Source organism: Fusarium solani, assembly GCF_023522795.1.
Source record: "Fusarium solani strain SB1 chromosome Unknown bctg00000006, whole genome shotgun sequence".
Lineage (NCBI taxonomy): Eukaryota > Fungi > Ascomycota > Sordariomycetes > Hypocreales > Nectriaceae > Fusarium > Fusarium solani.
The window spans coordinates 1,609,340-1,630,136 of NW_027072151.1; the positions used below are offsets into that span (position 1 = coordinate 1,609,340).

General features: G+C 53.1%; 8 protein-coding genes across 8 annotated transcripts; 4 read left to right on the plus strand and 4 right to left on the minus strand.

Annotated features, from left to right (window-relative positions):
* Nucleotides 1-66: 66 nt before the first annotated feature.
* Nucleotides 67-1,244, minus strand: MRS44_010228 (uncharacterized protein; the record flags this gene model as incomplete). The annotated part of the gene is made up of 3 exons (XM_046276489.2): nt 67-816; nt 865-1,017; nt 1,071-1,244. The coding sequence occupies 3 exons, from the start codon at nt 1,242-1,244 to the stop codon at nt 67-69; spliced, it is 1,077 nt and encodes a 358-aa protein (XP_046131329.1).
* An 806-nt stretch (nt 1,245-2,050) lies between these two features.
* Nucleotides 2,051-2,637, minus strand: MRS44_010229 (uncharacterized protein; the record flags this gene model as incomplete). Its single annotated transcript, XM_046269920.2, has 2 exons — nt 2,051-2,348; nt 2,408-2,637. The coding sequence occupies 2 exons, from the start codon at nt 2,635-2,637 to the stop codon at nt 2,051-2,053; spliced, it is 528 nt and encodes a 175-aa protein (XP_046131328.1).
* A 363-nt stretch (nt 2,638-3,000) lies between these two features.
* MRS44_010230 (uncharacterized protein) lies at nt 3,001-4,251 on the plus strand (the record flags this gene model as incomplete). Its single annotated transcript, XM_046276488.2, has 1 exon — nt 3,001-4,251. The coding sequence occupies one exon, from the start codon at nt 3,001-3,003 to the stop codon at nt 4,249-4,251; it is 1,251 nt and encodes a 416-aa protein (XP_046131327.1).
* A 509-nt stretch (nt 4,252-4,760) lies between these two features.
* On the plus strand, nt 4,761-5,959 carry MRS44_010231 (uncharacterized protein; the record flags this gene model as incomplete). The annotated part of the gene is made up of 2 exons (XM_046283692.2): nt 4,761-5,535; nt 5,613-5,959. 2 exons carry the CDS (start codon nt 4,761-4,763, stop codon nt 5,957-5,959), a joined length of 1,122 nt encoding a protein of 373 aa, XP_046131326.2.
* A 39-nt stretch (nt 5,960-5,998) lies between these two features.
* Nucleotides 5,999-6,262, plus strand: MRS44_010232 (uncharacterized protein; the record flags this gene model as incomplete). The annotated part of the gene is made up of 1 exon (XM_065620043.1): nt 5,999-6,262. One exon carries the CDS (start codon nt 5,999-6,001, stop codon nt 6,260-6,262), a length of 264 nt encoding a protein of 87 aa, XP_065476232.1.
* A 2,055-nt stretch (nt 6,263-8,317) lies between these two features.
* On the minus strand, nt 8,318-9,564 carry MRS44_010233 (uncharacterized protein; the record flags this gene model as incomplete). The annotated part of the gene is made up of 4 exons (XM_065620044.1): nt 8,318-8,361; nt 8,410-9,013; nt 9,073-9,356; nt 9,447-9,564. 4 exons carry the CDS (start codon nt 9,562-9,564, stop codon nt 8,318-8,320), a joined length of 1,050 nt encoding a protein of 349 aa, XP_065476233.1.
* An 8,043-nt stretch (nt 9,565-17,607) lies between these two features.
* Nucleotides 17,608-18,525, plus strand: MRS44_010234 (uncharacterized protein; the record flags this gene model as incomplete). Its single annotated transcript, XM_046276487.2, has 3 exons — nt 17,608-17,641; nt 17,754-17,851; nt 17,956-18,525. The coding sequence occupies 3 exons, from the start codon at nt 17,608-17,610 to the stop codon at nt 18,523-18,525; spliced, it is 702 nt and encodes a 233-aa protein (XP_046131324.1).
* A 387-nt stretch (nt 18,526-18,912) lies between these two features.
* On the minus strand, nt 18,913-19,716 carry MRS44_010235 (uncharacterized protein; the record flags this gene model as incomplete). The annotated part of the gene is made up of 1 exon (XM_046269919.2): nt 18,913-19,716. The coding sequence occupies one exon, from the start codon at nt 19,714-19,716 to the stop codon at nt 18,913-18,915; it is 804 nt and encodes a 267-aa protein (XP_046131323.1).
* Nucleotides 19,717-20,797: the final 1,081 nt, after the last annotated feature.

Sequence of the window (20,797 nt, forward strand, 5' to 3'; positions counted from 1 at the left end):
TCCTAACATCCTATGGACTCCATTCAACAAGTCTTGCCGAATTACCAGACTGCCCCTGAAGCATCTTTAAAACCTGAGCTTCGGCCCAAAGAACACCAGCGCAAAGCACAAAAACATGAGCACCCCCACGCAAGCATAAAGGAAGTAGAAGTAAAACTTTCCAAATATGCCCATTCCCATTATCTGGAATCCCCCTGACCCCCTCTTGAGCGTGTTCATCTTGGACCTTGCTGCCTCCATGCCCCGCTCCGTCTTGTCCATACCCTCACCCGCGCGGCCAACAACCTCTTTGTCTGCCTCGAGTGTGCTCGAGAAGCGCTGCGAGCTTGACTTGAGGGCTCCGGCCATTTTGAGGATCGATTCTGAGAGGGCGTCTTGCTCAGCGCGTTGGCGGTCCAGCAGCGCTTCTGCTGTGGCTGTTGAGGTTTGCGCGGTAGCAGGCTTGCTGCGGTTGGCGAAGAGGGCGGCGCGCGCAGTCGAGTGCGCTGAAGTTGTATCTGATGCGGCTGCGCCTCTTGGTCGTAGAGTCTGTGTTGTTTGTGTGGGTTCTGAATCTTGTTGTCCTGAAGGAGTTGGGATCTCGGGGGGTGAGTTGGGTGGTGCAGTTGGAGCTGGAGCTGATGGTCTCGTCTCAGTGATGGCTTCTGGCGTTATCTCTGGCGGTTCCGGTTCTGCCTCTTCGTTTTGTTCTGAGCCTTCCGTTTGTAGGTCTGTAGGTATCGAATCGACTATACTGTCGCTCGGCGTGGGTATTATCTCGGAGAGGATGTCCTCCCCATCGGTGCTTGCGTCATCGTCGTCATCGTTAATCGCAACCTGATACATCGTAAGCATTGCACATTTACCAAGGCGACCGCTTCGTACCTGACGAAGGTCCTCTAGCCTGTCCAGCAGCAATTCCAAGAGCTCCCTCTTCCCATTCAAGTCTGTCTGCACCTCGACACGGCGCCCTGGTGCTTTGATGCCGAGCGCATCATGTTCCAGCTTTGTCAACGAGTTTCGCGCGTATTCGAGATTCTGCGGTGCCAATAATTAGAGACTGTATGGCGTTTGTTCCAATATGCGCTTACAGATGCCACCCTGGCCCTCTCATACTCGCTCGCCCGCAATCTTCGTTCGCGCTCGCTGTCTGTATGCAATATCGTATTCTGTATTCTCAGGAGAAGAATCCCCAGCTCAGCCGAGGCTGTATCAATCGAGCTTCTGTTGAGGGCGACGCCCGGCGCTTGCGTGAATCTTGCCATGATGTGTCGGTGGCAGACAGTCTCATGAAACTGAAGGTGTCTAAGTGACGTGTGAGATTCAAGGGTGCTCGTGGTGTTGCGGGTCCTTGTGGCTGGAGCTCGGGACAAGCCACATTGCACTTACATGTGTTACACCACGCGGCGTTTCCGACTAGAGGTTCGAGTTGACATATTTGGCAAACATTTATAGCTTGTATGATAATTTTATCATTATTTAGTCTTGACTCGGCTCGGTTCGTTGATTAGGGGGCTGATACAATGCTAGACCTGAAACCCTTTCTTGAGGGGCATGATGAAACTGTGCCTCAAGCAATGTCCACTTAAACCACATTGCAACATAACTTACTACCAAAACAAACCCAATCAACAAGACTATAACCAAGCAGACAGATATCCTACAAGATATATCCCACGAGGACATATCCACGAGAAAAAAAAAAGAAGGAAAGCAGGACCCATGTCCAAGCAGAAATGTGTGTATTTGTCCAATGAGCCAAGAATACCCTATACCAACCATACCAGTGAGAGGGAATTTGTCCCTGAGCATGAACCCAAACGCCGATGCGCCAGCAGAGCCGAAAAGAATACATGATAGAAAATGCAACCGATGCCCTAGGTGAATCCCGCCTCATAATACCTGCCCCTGACGTCTCCATCGAGAATGCTCTGATCCTCCAGGGGGAGGCCCGGTACGGAACCGATGCCAAAGGATCGACCACACCGCCGCGTGTTTCGCCCGCCACACACATCTCTCTGCCACGGGATTCCGTAGAGACATAGCGGTGAAGCGTCGAGTGGTGTTTGACTCAGTCTCTCGGCTCCCTCTCCCTCTCCTTCTCCTGTTCCTCACCATCGTCCTTCTCCAGGGCAGTGCGCAGTCTCTCTTCCTGTCGCTTCCAGTGACTTCCCTCTTCGTAGTCGGCACTGATCTTCAAGGCTTTTCGTAGTCGCTCGCTCTCCTTGATCTTGGCGTCGGCCATCTCGTGAACTTGGTGTTGCTTGAACGCCTTCTTGGTTCCAGCGCCCCTTCTACCGGAGTTCATCTCGGCAAGGAGCTTTTGTCGGAGCTCATCGCATCGTCTATCAATTTCCTCTTCGTCGACTCTGAACAAGAAAAGGTTAGTGGGATAGACTCTTGTAGCTGGTACTGGCGGTGGACGTACTCTTCCTCTTCTAGCTGATCTCTGAGATCAAAGACCTTAACTTCAACCTCGCGCTTGCGATCGTGCTCCAGTATTCCCTTGTCTGGCTGTCGCTGCTTATGCCGCAAGCTATCGAGGTCCTTGGGATACGGCGCGCCGTAGTCGCGGGGCTTGATGTGGGCGAGGTTTCGCTGGACGTAGCCAGAAGTACCACTGCCTCTGGGAGTGGAGAGGCCGACGTTGTCAGACATGTTTGATGGAAGATAAATATGACTTGGGAGTCGAGAAATTCGCAATCATAAACTCGAGTATGGAGGATGTATGTTTGTCTGTTCGCAAAGGTGGGCCTCGGTGATGTAGGTTCCTTGTCCGGAATGGAAGGCGGTGAGACATAGAATCGAGAGAAGGCGGCAGAATTGATAAGATACGCCCCAGAAATTGCCCCTCATGATGGAGGGGCAAGAAATATTTCTACAAGATTTGTAAGTGAGTCAAGCAACCTCGAAGACATGAACGGAATCTTTTTGATCTTTTAATCGAATCTCCTTCTCTTCAAAACAAGATTTTCAAGATTTCAAATTCAAGTTTCTCATCAGTTCCTTGGACCACCAGCGATGCCTCACTTGTCCGGCTCTGCCTCAACTGGCAACGAAGGCGATGCGCCTGAGCTTGTCTTTCCTCCTGTCACCAAGGATCATATCCAAAACTGCTCCTACGACTCCTGGTTTCCCAAGCTGAGGAGCTCATGTCTCAAGTCGAGAATTATCCCACTGCCCCCATCATTCATCGAGTACCTTCACGAAGATGGTATCTTCCTAGCGGATGATGAGGAGACACCAACCGAGTCCGACGAGGAGTGGCACACTTCAGCAAGCACATCTACGAGGCCACCTGCACAGGATGCTGAATCCTCAGATGACGAGGACGATGAACCCGAGAAACTACCCCCAAACCAGAGATTCCCGGAGACTCACAAGCTCATCAAGGAGAAGATTGCCGAGCTTGGCGGCGCCGTGGCACCAAAATTGAACTGGTCCTCACCCAAGGATGCCAAGTGGATATCGCCTCACCAGAACACGCTTAAGTGCACTTCACCTAACGACATTTACCTCCTCCTCAAATCATCGTCCTTCATCTCTCACGATCTCGACCACGCCTTTGACGACTGCACTTCAGCTGCGCCATCTCGACCATACGCCCCTATCCTTGTTCTACGGCCATTCTTCACGCCTCATGTGGCCCTAGAGTTCCGCTGCTTCGTCAAGCACCGATCCCTCATTGGAATCTCACAGAGAGATCTCAACCACTACGACTTTCTGGAAGGAATTCGGCCCCAACTGTGGCGCAAGATCAAGACCTTCTTCCGAGAGAAGCTGAGATTCACGTTTCCTGACGCCAGCTTCGTCTTTGACGTTTACGTACCAGAGAATTCTTTCGAAAAGGACGGTCTTGGTAGAGTGAGACTTATCGACATCAACCCCTGGGCACCTCGAACAGACAGCCTCCTTTTCGGTTGGCAGGAGCTTCTTGAAGTGGATGTCCCTAAGCCTCTGTATGGAACGTCCAGCAACGATGCGGGTGCGGATGTCAGTGGCGACGACACAGTGACCGAAGGCGAGGAGGACGATGAGGACATCGAGTACCACCCCGAGATGGTTCCAGAGTTTCGGATTATTGAAAAGGATGACCCAGCAGCCTACAACTTCAGCAGTCCTCAGTACTCGGCACACAAGCTGCCAAAGGAAGTTGTAGATGCAAGTCTGGCGGGCGAGGGAGGACTGAGAGAGTTTGCGATGCAATGGAAGGAGATTACTGAGGGACGAGGGGATGGAATCTGGGAGCAAGCTGGCGGGGCTGGGAGGTAGAGATGAAGGGCAGTGATGATAAAACCATTGTCTTTCTATGATGAATATACCTAGATAGAAGAGCTGAATTGATTCCCTCCTTATTGGGTACAGAGCCATTGTGCTGAATGAACTTATTGAACCTCAATTCCATGACTTGTTCGGCTCTTTATGCAACCAATCCTGACTGCACAATTCACTTCGTTATCACATATCTGCATAGCACATCCACCCCAGACCACCCTCACATGAATGTCGTCGCGTATAGTGTGAAGAGGCATCTGACGCGTATAGGCACTGTGCCCTAGCCCAAACGCACGGACCCCCGTTTCCTCGCTCACGCCCCGGCCCTTGTTGATCCCACAATTTCCCACCTGCTAAACACCTGCAACCAACCGTATGACCCTGTCAACACACACTCACGATCTAAAATCACACCACCCACCCTTCCATTTCTCACCCGCCAAGATCTCTCTGTGTAAGCCTCATCTATTATCTGAATCTCTGATATCAGAATCATCTTTTAGACGATGCCGAAAGTCAGGACTAGCCGACGCGTCCCTGCGCACAGGCGCTCTACCCGCCAATCCTCTGCTCGTCCGAGTGCTTCTCGCCAGCAGTCCGAGTCTCCGGAGCAGCGAGAGCTTCGTGAGGATCGTGAGCGGCTCCGACCTCTCGAAGAGGCTGATGCCCTGATGGTGCAGCATCCCCAGGTTGGTAGCTTTACTGACATTCTCATGTCGCCTTCTCCTCTCGATGGGCTGGGCATGGACATGTTCCCCGAGGATCATATCCAGTTTCCCGATGATCTCTCTCTTGCTAATCTCAACAATGGCGGCCCCGTTGGTGGCTCCTCCATGCCTCCTACGACCTCGCTTCACTTTGCCGGGTCTCAGGCCTCACTCACTGCCACAGCCGCTCCGGCAGCCCCTTCGTGGGCCTCTCCTCAGCCGAACTTGGCTGGTTTTGCCCTTGCTGTGGCGGGCCGCACTGCCGGAGAGATCGCTTTCCAAATCTATGGCCATGATATTAGAATCGACACAGCGCTATGCAAGAAGCTGGCAGGCGAACTCGCTATGCGGGATCCAATTCAGCGCCGACCTGAGACCAAGCTCAACATGGAGCGTCGCAGCAACGTCGAGGCTTTCCTCGGCTATGTCACTGGTGTGCCCGTCAGGAGAGCCTGCAAGAATTGCACCAAGGGACACGGTCCTTGGCATGAATGTGTCATCCTTGAAAGTCAGTTGTGCGGCAGCTGCACCAACTGCTGGTTCAACGCCAGCGGCTCGCGATGCACCTTTCACGGTAAGTCAAGCAACCACCTTCGCTCATTGCTTCGGGCCTTGTCTTTGAATCAATTCTAACATGATAACTTCTATCAGAGAGCAACCAAGCCAACGCAACCTATGCTCCTACCCCTGCTTGGAACACGGCCTCTAGTGCCATGGCTATGCTCCCCAACATGATGCAAGCTTCTTCTACCCTTGCCCAACCCACATTGTCTTTCCCACAAGCTTCTCCTTCCCAGCAATCTTCATCTTTTCCTCAGGCGTCACCTTTGCCCCTGGTCTCGTCTGCTCAGCAGTCTACATCTCTGCCCCAAGCCCCATCTCTGTCGCAGGCAAACTCATCCTTTAACAACGCGCTTCAACCTGCGCATCAACCTTCTACCCCCCAACCTTCCCCTCCCGCCTACACCCTCCCCCCTCGACTGGATCCCAGCAACTAGAACTTGGCTGCACCAACCGGGCACTTGGTTTCCCAGGCCATGAGAGATGTCACTACACTGTCTCGCAGAGACAGGCTTATTGCAAGAATCGAATCAGCTGCAGAGGAACTCGGAATGCGCATTGCCGAATACGACGAGTATCTTCAGACCCCGGAGGGCAGGAATGAGGAGCGCCTTTTCCAGGAGCAGACCCAGGGACGCATCGTGGAAGAGCAGAATGAGGAGCACAACCGTGCTACACCTGCTACTGCATCTGATGAGAGTATGGGAAATCCCAACTCGGATGATAACGAGTATCGCTAATCCTCGCCCTCACTGAATCGATGCTCCACAGTGTCTTGCCTCTGTCGAAAGCGGTCACAGCTTGCTATCACTGTCAAGCCATCACTGTCAAGTGACACCCTTTCGACCGCATTGTGGACAGTGGCAACGAGCCGTCAAGGCAAGAATCTACAACGAAAAGAACAAAAAAAAAAGGACAAGGTAAAGAACTGGTAAGTTCATGGTTCTTCTGTTCATGAACCAACCTCCTCCTAACCGGACCACACAGGTACAGTAGCGTTTGGCTTCTGAATATCCCAACTCGACTGTCAGAGAAAAGAGGAGCCGGCATCCGCCCGCCTGAGTTCAGAGATGCTCCTCGCCTGTTGAGGCACTGACAAGTTCTCGTTGGAGTACACACACCTTACACCTTGGATGAATCATCCTGTACGAGAACATTCGCTCACAAGGCTGAGCCATTACCCTACCTGTTGCGACTGATTTTGCATTTCGATTTCCTAATCTTCTTTTCCTATTTTCTCCGGGCTCGAGTGGATTCCTCGCCCTTCATCGGATCCGTTCAACTACCTACCCTTTGAGGTCACCTACCTACCAACTCACCCAGCACGGCCTTTGCATATGGATTCGTTATCTCACCCACCAGATTAACAATTGGAAGCGAGCCCATGGATGCCTAACCGAGGTTTGTATTTCTCTGGATGTTTAACATGGACCCGGACTCCCTTTGGACCACACTGGAGATCTTTTGGATCTGTCTGGACCTGTTTTTTTTTTTATCGTTGTATCTGGATCAACCGGACGCGGACTTACCAAGGAATGGACCCCGGGGATTTTAATGACACTGTAATACGAGGACGGAGGTGGATGCTATGTATACTACTGTACGAGAACACAAATCACAAATCTCAACAAGAAGGTTGATGGATATGTGCATGAACACTTGGTCTTGAGGTCAGAGATCAAAGCACGTGGGAGGTTGCTATTGTATTTACGGCGGGAAACCAAAGTAGACATGAATTCACTTTCATCATAACGCTCAATATCTAGACATGGCCAAGTCGTGAATTGTTTTGTTTACCAAACTCATGGACGGGAAAGTCACATGACATCCACATTGCAAGACATCCCATCACCAAAACGGCAACCGGTCAACTTGATGATCGAAGCAGCCCGGCGATCCAAATCTATCCAATATGACAAATCCCATGTCTCTCTGTGGTCTCAGACCATTTCTCCGGCCACACACCTTTCAAGAGAGTTCGTGGGAACCCACCTTCCAGGTTTGGTTCTCTGCGTGTCATGGCTTTTGTCCCAGGAGAACAGACACTAGGGGGAGGGAACAAAAGAAACGTGAACCATAGTCGACATGGAAAAAGCAAGTCGGCATGACATGTAGGAATTTCGCAACAGGCGGTGTGGCTGTTTCAAAGACCCAGAAAACAAGAGGCCAAAAAGTAAATCAACAACACTAGAGATGCGAGCGCAATATCAATCAATCAACTCAGTCAGTGAACAAGTCAAAGCGTGGTAGGAAAAGAGTTTCGTAATTAAACAAAGTAGATGACCACCATCCTCCATCGCCCATACTGATCAGATGCAAATAGAGGCCCCATCAATCCTTTATCGTCCTTCATGCTTCTCTGGCGGCCCCCCTTTCATCCCCCCTTCATCACTCGCTTCATCTCCCTCGGCAGTCCGTGGGCGGCCGTGTCCACTGGCCTTCGCGGCCCCATCTTCTGTGGTCCAGCGGTCTTCAATTCTTTCTCCCTAATAAAAAAAAAAAGACGTTTTGTGGTACAAAGCAACTCCCATCCATCAGCCCGCAAAATCCTTACAAAGAAAGGGAACCAAGGTCGACCTGGGGCGCAGCCAAAAGTACTATATCTGGCGTGATGGTTGGGGCGATAAGAAACAGGCGTCGACCAAGGCCGCGCCGTCTGCCCCGAGCTTCCGGCCCAATGGTATGACGAGTACAGTGAAGAAATCGTGAGCCATGTCCCCGTGGCCCATCTAAGCAGTGTCGTTATTAAGATCGAGGGTATTCGTGTTTTTGTGACAGCAAGAAAAATAAATCATTTAGATGAGACCGCAGAGACGAAGGTTCTCCTGGATGATGATGTCTGTTGGGCGTTAGCAGAGGATCGCGTTGTTAGTCTAGAAAAACTTACCATTGACGGCAGCCATGACGAAGCGGATCTGGGTGGTATCGGTTGCGCAGGTGAAGTGAGTGTAGATCTGCTTGGTCTCGTGCTGGTTCAGGCTGACGAAACGGTTCAGGATGTAGTCGCAGGCCGCAGCGTAGTCGTCGCCACCCTCGTAGTCGGGGAAGTAGTTCTTCATGGGGCTGACAGGCAGCTTCTCCTTGAAGCGGTCGATCTTGTTGAGGAACAGGATAATCGACGTCTTGATGAACCACCTCGAGTTGCAGATGGAGTCGAACAGGGTCAGGGCCTCCTGCATTCGGTTGACTGTCTCATCTTCGAACAGAAGCTGATCGTACTCGGAGATGGCGACGAGGAAGAGGATGGTGGTAACGTTCTCGAAGCAGTGAATCCACTTCTTTCGCTCGGATCTTTGACCACCGACGTCGAACATTCTGTAGGTGAGGTCACCGATGATGAAAGTGGTCTCGGTGATACCAGTGGTCTTGACACGCGACCGGAGGACATCCTGATCATTAGGCATGTAGTCGGGGGCCGCAATTCGCGCGATGTTATCAAAGTAGCTATTCATGGTAAGCGAGGCGCAAGGGGTCATTGAGAGAAGCACATACTATCGGGCGGAGTCGTTCAGCTGATACTCTCGCGATCGCTTAAAGCACTCTTGCACACCACGATCCTTCCACAGGGCCTCGATGGCGCTGCCAACCTCCGGGGGAGAACGTCACCCTCGATCTGAGCGGGTTGCATGAAGATGGTCTGGACGTGGTACTCCATGCGCTGGTCCTCGAGAGGAAGCTCGAGCGACTCCATGGCCTCGAGGATAACGCGCATTGACTGGACCGTGTTGCTGAAGATGATCTCCTTGAAGGATTCTCGCTCATCACGCGAGTAGCCACCCTCGTGGATGAGCTTCATCTGCTTGAGAATGGTAGACTTTCCGGATTCACCGGCACCTGACGCGACAGGTTAGAAGGTGTTCGCATGCGAGAGGATTGATCGAAGCGTCGTCGCTGGCGATGCGGTCGAATGGATAGAAAACATACCGAGAAGAAGCATCTTGATCTCGTTTCGCTGCATCATCTTATCCCTCTTGAGCTGGTTCTCAATCTCCTCGTTCCGGGCCTTGCCCTCCTTCTCCTCTGTGCTCATTCCGCAACCCATTGTGACTGTGGTGTGGCTGTCGCCTCGACGATGCTAAACAAATGCTTGAATGACAAGATGAAACGGGACGACAGGAGACGACGCGGTGTTTACGTTGGTCGTCGGGATCGCGCTGGTCTGGCTGGGACGGCCGGTGTCAGTGATAACGATGCTCGCGAGTCGTGGGTAAAGGAACGACTGGTAGGCGATGCAACAAGATGCGAAGGGTATAGGGAGGAAAAGAAAGAGGAAAGAGATGAGAGGAAGAAGCGAGACAAAGCGAAGGCGAGGTGAGGTGGAGTGAAGGAAGAGAAAAGGAGATGCAGAAGCAGCTTTTGGTGTAGCGCAGCAACTGGGGGGAGGAGGCTGCAATTTGGGGCACGACACACGAGTCGTGCCAACAAAGGCCCAGCCCGGGGCGGAATCTCTCGCGCCTCCCCTGGACCAGGGGGAGGGGCCTGGCCTGGATGAGGTCGGCCGGGGGGTGGAGAAGGGGGCGTGTGAAGCGAGCGAGCGAGCCTGGGGAGCGTGCGCGCTATGGTTATGGGTGCTATTCTGTGGTGATGGGAGATGGGCCGAGGAGACGGAGATAAAGCACAGTAGTGTAATGGTTTGGGCCTGTTGACGATGGGGCAATGCGATGGAAGGTGAAGGTGAGAGGAAGAAGGACAAACTGACCTGGGGTCACGTCCTCTTCGCAATGATCAATGTCGACTGATTAATTGATTTGATGGGTGGATGGATGATGACAGAATACGGTTGACGAGGGCGGCAAATGCTACTTTTGGGTGGATGACGGGCGATTGGTGTTGATGCGCAACGCAACGCAATGCAGCGACGGGTGGGCGGATGGACGGATGGGCCAAAACTCCAGGTAGAGGAAACCCTAAAAGAGCGGAGGACTCGACAAAGACCTCCTGGAGTTGAGAGATTGGATTGGAAAGGAGGGAAAGAAGCAGAAGAAGAGGATGCGAAAAGGAAGATGGATGGCCGGGGACACCGTGAACCTCTAGAGCTGGAGGGGGGAAGGGAGAGGCGTGGGCTGGGCTGGCTTGATGGAAGCAGTGGAGAGAATTGACGGGAGGTACTCGACAATTGCGGCAAACTCGCGTGCATCTGCATGTACCCTTTTTCTGTCAGCAGCCAAACCACCACCCTCGAGGTGCCATCCCATTGGGTCCAAGCTGCTAATTCATTTACAGCGAGTGAGATGCTGGTCCTTACTGGCCGTCCCCCAAAGATTAGGTCATTCTCGTTAATTATTAGAGTGCTGGGCCACTGTAGCTGCTGCAGAGATGCTAGCGAGCGCGATGTACCTCCGCTTGCGCCAAAGCGGATGGCCGCCCAGGGAAAAAGAGCCAAGGACCTAGCAACCTTCAAGGGCCACCCTGGGGGATGCAGGCGGATCCTCCCAGGGACCCGACCCTCAATGCACTCCATTATGGACTGCACCACCAGCCATCAGCGCACTTGAAGGAGATTAAGAATGAAGCCGAAGGGACGCCAGGTCGCTACAGGAAACCGTCTAAACATGGGCCGGGCTGGTCTACAGCACCAGCCTCGGTACTGCACCCGGACTCATGACCTGCACCCAGTCTAGCTCCAGGTACCGCGCCAGACTCAACTCATCCGGGGTCTTCTAGAGGTATACATGAGCCTCTGCTCTCGGCCGGGTATACAGTGTGCATCTCCTGAGCGCAGCCCTGAGCTCGGGGCCTCCCCCGTCCACTAATGCCAGAGATGCTTCCACTGGACCCCATGTCGCGGTCGATCCATCAATTGAGCTGCAGAGAAGCCCTCACTGGTTGCTGAGCCAGAGAGGGCCTCTGCGCTGTTGACGCACAGTGCTGTTGATGTGATGCTTCTGCTGCTGCTGCTGCTGCTGCTGCTGCTGCTGCTGCACAACGCGCATCTGCGCCTGCGTCTTGCCCTCTGTTCCACCGTTTATCTGCATCCATCCTCGAGGCTGTGAGAGTCTCGCTCTGCGAGGAGAGACGCAGGGCGGACGAGAGGAAGCGAGGAGGATGGACGAAAACAAGGGGGAAAGCCTTGTGTGCCAGCGGGCTTTGGGGGGCGCGATATTGCATCCCAGAGAGAGCACACAGATGGAGACACGCGCAGATACTCAAGACCTCGTGAACACGACACGGCACGATCACTTCAGCTTCAGCAGCGGCCATGTCCGAGTTTCTTGCTCCTTCTCATCAGTCCTCTTCCGGGGGGGCAAGCACCAGCACAAGCACCAATTCAAAAAGCTGGCCCACGGTGGAGAATTGGATGGTGCCATTTGCTTGGCTGGTGGATATGGATCCATGGATGGAAGATGGCTTTCCTGGATGGAAGCAAGCATCTGAGCGAGCCGGTCTCGTCAGCTAATCAACCAACGTCCCTGCGCCGAACCGATTGGCAACTGGGCCTTGCGCCCGCTAATAATAAGGGGACGCACGATACAACACCTTCCATCTCTTCCATCCATCCATCCATCCATCCCCATCGCCGCTTGCAGAACAACTTGGCTTTGATGGCGGGTGGAGAAGCTCATCCCACTAGACGGTCAATCCATGACCTGTCCCCTGGGGTATAGCGCCGTCCCCTTTCAGCAGCTCGACCGGGGGCAGGATGATATGAAAGGCCATTAACAGAATCAAGAGAATGTCTTGAGAGAGAAGCGGATGCCCGGAAAGGGTCGCTGTTGTTGTCGCGCTTCTTTTTCTCTCTCGACTCTGTCGCAAACTCGATGCGGCAAGGCGAGACATTGCAGTTTGGCCGCCCTGCGTAGAGACAACCCCATTCAATGTCTTGTCTACGCTCGAAACGAAGTGAAAATGCAAAAAAGAGGTACTTGGCCGGGGCGCGTGGGCGTGTACCTCGGACAAGGACATGACGGTGACCGTACTGTACGGAGAAGTGATCCGCAGGAAAATAGGGGGTGTGAACTGTGGAGTTGTTCCAGCTTTCTTTCTTCGATGCACGACGGCTAAGGCTGGTTCGGTTTTGGAGAGATGGGCAAGGTGGGACATCCAGCCAACCATCAAACACAAAGGCCTTTGAGTCGAAACGTCGTCCATATTGGGATCCTCTCCGTATCAGGTTCCAAATGCCCAGACGAGATGGTAGATGGAGTTGCAGCTGTCTCTCGAAACAATGCATCAAGTCACGTCAACCTGGTCCGCTGGGACACTCTCAAACAACGGCAGCCCGCAGCAGGTGGCATATCTGCTGGGCGTTATAAGTGCCCTGCCCTTAACATGCGGTCGTAGGTTGCTCTGTAACCTCCCCGCCTTGCCTGACGACGGTGAAGCTTCTCTCTCTCGGGGAACTGAACTGGTCGTCCGGTGTTGCGATTGGTCAGCTTGGACAGACTCAAAGCAACAAGGGCCCTCTGTTGCGAAACGAGACTCTAGAACCGTGTTATTATCGCCCTTGCCTTACATTACTCGGGGTTGCGCTCAAGGAATAGACGGTAGTAGTCACATCATTGCCAAGGTTGATACGCGGCTGCCGACATGCCGTTGCAGGCCCCCAGTAATCACTTACAGTGCATGGCCTGTAGATGTTCGTGCCTCGATTGATTGCTTCTTCAAGAAACACATGTAGACAGACGCCCACAAACAAAGCTGAGAGACAAATCTCGGATGGTGGCATCGAGGCTTTTCCGTGCCGCTCCCGTCACCCAGCCCAGCCGCGTCTATCCCATTGTCTCTGGTTCATGAGAATCTCTACTTCCTGCCGTCTTCCGTCACGGTTCACAATTAGAGCTTGGAGGTCGCTTCCCGTGAGCCCACATCCATAACCAGATGTTCGCCGGCTAGCGACAACCACGCTCTCACACACACGGACCACTGAAGTAAGCTCCTTGCCTCCTGACCGGGGTCTCCCTGGCTGATGGATCCCCTCTCTGGGTCCTCTCGTCCTCCGTCCCAGGCGCTACCAAAGGGGGGATCGCCCGAGCGCGGCCGGGGGTGGTGGTGGTCCATGGGATAGGTTGGTCCACTAGCAACAGTGGCCGGCAGAGAAGCAATCTAGAAGGGGGCTTTCCTCCATTTTCGATGCGATCCTCATGCACCATCATCCCCGTTTCATTGCTTTTTCTCCATCTGACCTGTTCGATTTGAGGATGCTGGACTCTGTCCTTGGGTGACTGACGTTTTAACTGCTGACACCTGTGAGTGATGGGATATTTAAAACAGAGGGCTGACGTGCCATGGATGATAGCTCTTTAGTAGGGCGTGGTCTGTCTGTATCCATCCGCAGCATGTACTGGTTGTTTGTCTCGCTGACGCCGAGGCTACTGTACCGAACAAGGCTCTCTCAATGCAGAGAAACGCCACGCATGCGCCGTGCGACACTCAATTCGTGACACAAGGTGCGTCCCGTGTCTCGTCGGGGTTTAAGTGGTTCTCTCTTGTTCGGCAAAAACCCAGACTCTGGTGAAGGCATTGGATGGGAATTGTAGCAGAACCAACAACAGAAATGGGCTCTCAGGCCATCCGTTGCAGCATGGGGGGAACCTAGCGAAGCTCTAAACAAAGTCCTGCCTGCATATTTACCGGTCTCCAGAACCTGGCAAGAAGCTCCATCTCGCGTCGATCAACAACGGAGCCGCTCAGAGCCAGGGGACTTGTTCGTCTGGCTTTACGCGCATCGAACGACCAGAGCCTTGGCTTCTAATTACATAGTTGCAGCAGCACGTATGTATTGCTCACGGGTTCCATCGACGAGTTTACTGCGATCGACGAGACGGGCTATCGCGGAGAAGACGGCTGAAAGATGATCTACCAGCTTCAGCCAGCCTCCCCATCGTCCCTGTCCGTTCAAACGGAGGAGGAGAACGGCACCCCATGTCAGGGTTTCTCGGTCACTTTGAGGAGCGGCCTGAGTCAAGCATGGTGGACTGATTGGCCTCTTCGTCCCATCTCCGCGTCAGTCTGTGCTGCCAGCAGATGATGCTTGTTCGAGCAGACGCCACAGAGAAACCTCCTCCCTTCCCACGGGAGAGGCCCCTCGGCGATGCCTTCTCATTGGCGTCTACAGCTTGTTAGTGGACGTAGAAGCCCGCAACGGCCCACTCGAGGCTTGGCCGGTGGTGATCAGACCTTCTCCTGCGATAAGTGTCTGCGGTTGGTCTCTCTCTCTCTCTCTCTGTTTGTTGCGCTGCAGAAACGGGAGCAACAAAAGAACAAAGGATCTCTCCATTATGATGGACATTGTCTGTCGATTTGCAAGACGCGCCCTGTTTTACTGATTGTAACGGTATCCTTGCTCCAGATCTCCGGGCTCCGGGCACGCGGAGTTGGAGATCCTCATCTCCATTGCTGGCGGTCTTGGGGTTCGGGTCACGCTACGCGGGCGCGCTGCTGCGTCCGTTTCAACCGCTGATACACTCTGCTTACTGCACTATGTACACTGCATCAACGTTGGATTGCATTTGCCATCGAGAGTCTCCATCTGGGGGATAGATCCTTGCCTTGCCTGTTGTAGATGGTTGCATACATAGACTTCTATTTCAGCAACTTAAACGGTTCCAGCCCTCGGACCCCCCTCCCCCAAATCTCGCCTCAACTTTTCCGATTAAATAAGGCAATTTCACAAACGCCGAAGCTATTCAGCCTTGAACAATGTGGCAGTGGAGACTGTGATTTTCTAGACCCGTTCCTCAGACAGGGAGGCCACATGGCACACGTTCTCCTTTTTCGATCCGCCATGCCATGTCCTCATCTTACCAGCCTCTGGGCAGGGAGTGTGTATGATATATCATCAAACGCTCTCTCACTCTCTAAAACTCTTCTGCGAACCCCCCCTTGGACGTCATGGGCTGCACGAAGCATCGAGAAAAAACGGGTGCTAAGACGTGCGTCGTGCCACACAATGCAGCAGGCCGCTAGGTTTGAGGGACACGCATATTTTGTTTCCAACTGCCACACCCGCCAGCGTGTCGAGTTGATGCCGGACCTGGACGTCTTCTGGCCCTGAGTGGTCGGTTGCTCTGGCATCCGTACATGCCGTTCGTGCGTGTCACGGCAGATCTGATACTGGCGTCCATGCCCCGATAGCATAGACAGCTACTTGTGGGTGAAACGGAACATGTATCGACCTTTTCTCTCTTCCAAGGGAATCCCAGGTTTGATCTCTCATCCCCCCATTGAGAAATCGTGTGTAGCGCCATCCAAATCAAGCAAGTTTCTTCAGCACATGACATCTACGGCATGGAAGCCAAGTATGTTCAACGCTCAGCCTGCCTGTCCCATACTATGAATTCCACCTCCATGGTTCGGATCTTTTTTTCCACTCTGCTCACGCTTAACCAGGTCACTGGAGTCCGGGAATTAACCATGGTTTACATCTTACTCCGGATTTTGATCCGGGGTGTTTGACATACTTTCGGTATCCCCGACGAGATGGCTCGCACCTTGCCTGAAGGGGTGTTTCAAGTCGACAAACCTCTTGCCTCGGGGGTGTCTGAACCGAGCTGTGAATCAAGGCAGACTGGCGAATCATCCAACATGCCAAGGGCAAGGTTCAACGGCATTGAAATTGTCGTCGTCCCGGCATGTCTAGCAAGCTTCCTCGGGTCGTGATTCGGTTTAGCCAGTTGCTTGGGGAAACCTTGTTTAACTCCGATCCAAAGCCAGAGCGGCTGAGGCAGTTGAGCCATCGCACGAGGTTTCTGGGCATGGAATAGAGACAAGAGTGAGCCTTGTTCCAGGCCCAGCCACGACTCAGCTCGTGGAGAGAGCGAACATGAGACCAAGCCCAGAGCTGCTGTGTGGCAGGGACCCTACCAGTATCTGACACGGGAGGGATATTGACATTGGTTACTGACAGCCATAGGATCTACCAAGTGGCTGGCTCTCTGCAAGCCACTCCACTTGAAGTTGAGATTGCCAGCTCGAAATACCCGGCAAAAGCAAGTCTTAAAGAAGGGCTGCTGCCGATCAGGTTATGCCCGGGGGTGGGCAAGCTGCAGTAGCAGCATCAGCAGCATCAGAGCCATCAGACAAGCGCCGGTCATGGTCAAGGCGTCTTTCTGCTACATAGTAGGTGGCGTGCGGGTCGAATTCCGCAGTTTAGGAATGGAGGCTGAAGGAGGCTCGATTTGCTATCAACCAAGTACCGATCTGCCACCTGCCTCCCACGGCATAGGCATGAACCGAATTCTCCTTTTGAGTTTGGATCCTCTGCGGGGTGCCTCGCTCCGGTGACCTGGCCTGGGTTCGGGTGGCTTGAGGGCTGGCTTGCATGTTTGCCGGCCGCGAGGCTTTAGAGTTTTCGAGACATGGGATGCCTGGAGGTTGGTGGCAGTGGTTTCTTCAGGATGGTCGAAGAATTGGGCTGTTGTCCATGTCTTTGTTCAGCTGTTTCAGGCGTCGTGGAAAGACTCTGCCAAGAGACGGGTTGGCAGTTGGTTGTCAACCGTCTTTTCATGGATGCTTCTGTAGTAGCTTGGCACTATTCGAAACAACTATAAGGAATGAAGAATACTGACCAACGTAGTAGTTGAGTGTAGTTGACTTTGAACTGAATCAGTTGCAGACTGGACGAGGTTACATATCCAGTAGCTCGGGTCAGATTCAGATCGAGATGGATAGATTTATGAGATCCAGCTAATATGTTCCCTCCCGTGCTTTGGCGTCTATAGCGGCGAGCTGCTATCCCAAAATATTGGAGTTGTCATTTAATTAATTGTCTGTAATGGATGGATGTTGTCACCTACTGCCACCTCACAAGATGGATGCTCCCACCAACAACGATGGAAAATGCTGCGGCAGTGCAAGCCGAGGCGCGGGCCGCCAGAAACGCCCGGAGGCCCCCCCTGTGCTCTTTTATTACTGGGCCTCATTAGGGACGGTATCCAACTGGAATCCCCCAAGTCTACGCCCATCTTGGCGCTATCTTGGCGGCGCCACCACCGCATTTCTGTCCACCTTGGATCTCGAAACCCCAACCCAAAGCATTGTTTATTTTCTTGATCTGATAGGGTGACGGAGACGTCTAGGACGCTACCGGGAGCTGAACTGGAACGAAGGAGCCCATAATAAAGCCGGCAATTCATTTACTCCCATCATGTCTATTCCCATGCACCGGCTGGGCGGTCGCGGTACGTCAATGCGTTTTGCGCCGGAATGAGAGGGCGTCGCGGTGTAGCAGAGCTTCATCTGAGATGAGCTGAGGGCTAGAGGCTGACCCTGGGACCTGACTAACTCGTGCAGCCTTTGCCCACGATGACGATGACATTGAGCAAGAGTACGATCGCCTGAGAGACCTGGCGCGAGCCGAGGCTGAGAAGCGCAACGACTGCTTCGCCCGCGTGAGTCCCCATCTCCATCCCCGCGATGCGCCGCGATGCGATGCGCATTTAGCACTACTACCCTACCTTACCCTTGCTTAAGCTGAGCTGACCCTCTTGTCCAGTCCCGCCAGGCCTATGAAGACGGCGATGGCGCCGCCGCAAAGGAGCTCTCCAACGAGGGTAAGGCGCACGCCGCCCGCATGGACGACTACAACCAGCAAGCCTCCGACTTCATCTTCCGCGAGAACAACGCCGACGGGCGCGTCGAGCCCGACGCGATCGACCTGCACGGCCAGTTCGTCGAGGAGGCCGAGCGCATCCTCGAGGACCGCATCCGCGCCGACCAGGCCAACGGCCAGACGCACCTGATCGCCATCGTCGGCAAGGGCAACCACTCGAGCGGCGGCGTCCAGCGCATCAAGCCCAAGGTCGAGGAGCTGTGCCAGGAGCTCGGCCTGCAGTACCGCACCGACGAGGACAATGTCGGCCGCATCATCATCAACCTCCAGGGCGGTGAGCCGCTGCCCCCTAGCCATGGGGGTGGCTACTCTGGGCATCACGGTGGTCACCAGCAGCAGCAGCATCATCACCAGCCTCAGCAGCAGGAGAACGACGAGGTTGGGCAGTTTGTCGAGAAGCAGCTGCCGTGGCTCCTGCAGAAGCTGGAGAAGCACTGCTGTGTGGTTATGTGAGGAGTTGGGGATGCTCCTACGAGCTGTCCATTGTGGACGACTTGTTTGAGCTTGTTGAATATGTCAATATTCTAGGGGCTCCAACGTTACGTTGGGAATGTCTAATATGATCTTGTACATGTAAGGCATGGCGTATGGCCAGCCATCTGGAAAAGCATAGAGGACTATAGACAGAGGCATGAGATGAGACGACGGATAGTTAAGCATTCATGTATTCAAGATACCAAGCAAACATTGGTTTGCACTCTATTTCAACACAAGTATTTTTTACATCTATATCACAAGTCCTGTAAACATCGCACTCTGAAACACAATGCTTCACAACCACAGTCGTATATCATAAGGGGCCAAGTAATGGCCATATATCCATCCTCCATCAGATCATGTTTATACCCTCTGGGCAGAGCCAGTTGAACCACGAGGCTTCATGGGAACCTCATCGTACTTGGCCGGCTCAGGTACCTTGTCGAGAGTGAAGCCAACAGCCTCACAAATGATAGCAACCATGATCTCCATGATGACACCGGCACCAAGGTATGTCCAGACTGTCTGCTTGTGGCCACCCAGGATGAGAAGGCAGGTATAAGCGAGGCGAACAATGACAAATGGTAGAGATGCAGTAATGGCAATCAGGAGGCGGTGCTCGCCCTGGGAGATGTAGCCCTGGTTTCGGAAGGCGAGCACGGTCTGAAGCACAAGGAGGACCATGACGACGATCATGAGGACAACGCCGACCTTGCTCTCGGTGCTGTACTGGATCTTAGGCGCTCCGGCGTTAAGGGTGTAGCTGGAGTTAGAGCCACCAACAGCGAGGAGGATGATGGCAACCAGCATCAGCAACTGGATGGCGCGCTGGTGGATTGGCTTCACAACGACATGGCCCTTGCGGTTCATCGAGTCGAAAGAGCGGCTCAGGAGACCCAATAGTGTAAGGATCAGAGGACCAAGACCGATGCCGTTGAGAGTGAGCCAGCCAATGTAGAGGCCCGTGTTGCTGGGGTCGTTGACCGTGGCGAGGATAAGAGAAGATCCTATGAGACGGGCGAGGGAGAGGATGACGAGATAGAACCAGCCGGCGTTACGACCAAAGCCATGGTTCTTGCAGAGAACGAGAGCACCAATGAAGATGAATGCGTAGATGACAATCTCAGCAATGGCGATGTTGTCGTAGTCGTTGAGAGGGCGGGTCATGATGGCGGTTGAGGTTTGGGGCGTTGAAGTTGCGAACTGGAGGCGTATATGATATTGTGCTAGTGTGCCTTGTTGGTTTATGTAGTGTTTAGACAGTTGGTCTTTGAAGGTTCAGTTGATGAAGAGATAGAAGCAATGAGTTTGTTGCTGTCTTGGTCTTGGCTGCATATGATATCCCATCCCAAGCCATGGACCAAGCCATCTTTATACACTTTCAACCTCAATCTGTTGCATGCTCATTCAAGGCATCCCAGCATCGCCTCAGACCCTTCTCCACCACCAAATACCGCATCCATTGGGTGATAGACGATCCATTCAATCACAACCTCCCGTTGGAGATAGGAAATACCAAGCTTGCAGAGGCTGAGCAGCAGCAATCGAATGAAATGCCAAGTCCGGTTTAGCGGGGGCTTTGCTCCCCGTCCTGCATGGGTCGAAGCTGTAGGGCTGCCCCCCGTGCGAGTGCCGGTATCCGTGGTCTTCGGGGCCGAACCACGGCCATGATCTTGTGTGGTTGAAGCTGCAAGAGGTGAGATTTGGTCGGGTAACGGCACGTTGGGCGCTTTTTCGCTTGAAGATTTCGAATCGGATCCCCCATCGGGAAAGGTGGAGGACTGGTACTCGACGAATAAGAGTTTTAGAGTGTTGGTTCAGTTGCTTTGTTTCATGTAGATCGGATATCGATGATAATCTTTGCTTGATTCGATAATCGTTAATTGGAAGCTAATTCTTGTGGTTGACTCTATCCATAGGTATCATGGGCACGTCAAATCGACCAGGAGCAGTAGGGTAGTTAAGATCAAACACAGTCAACAACCAGTAAATATCAAGATATTGCTCAACGACGAAAAAATAATAAAATAATATTGTAGTTCTGAATATTCGATCGATGTGTAATGATATCGACAAGTTGATAATATTCGTACATAGCACTTTGTGCCTAGAGTGGGCCACTTTGACTGAACCACAGTGACGTTGGTCCGTCGGAAAATTGTCCATCGACAACTCCAACCCCACCAACATTCGCATTCGCTTCGCAACGAGAGGCCTCACATCGACGAATACCCGGGCCAAGACCCAT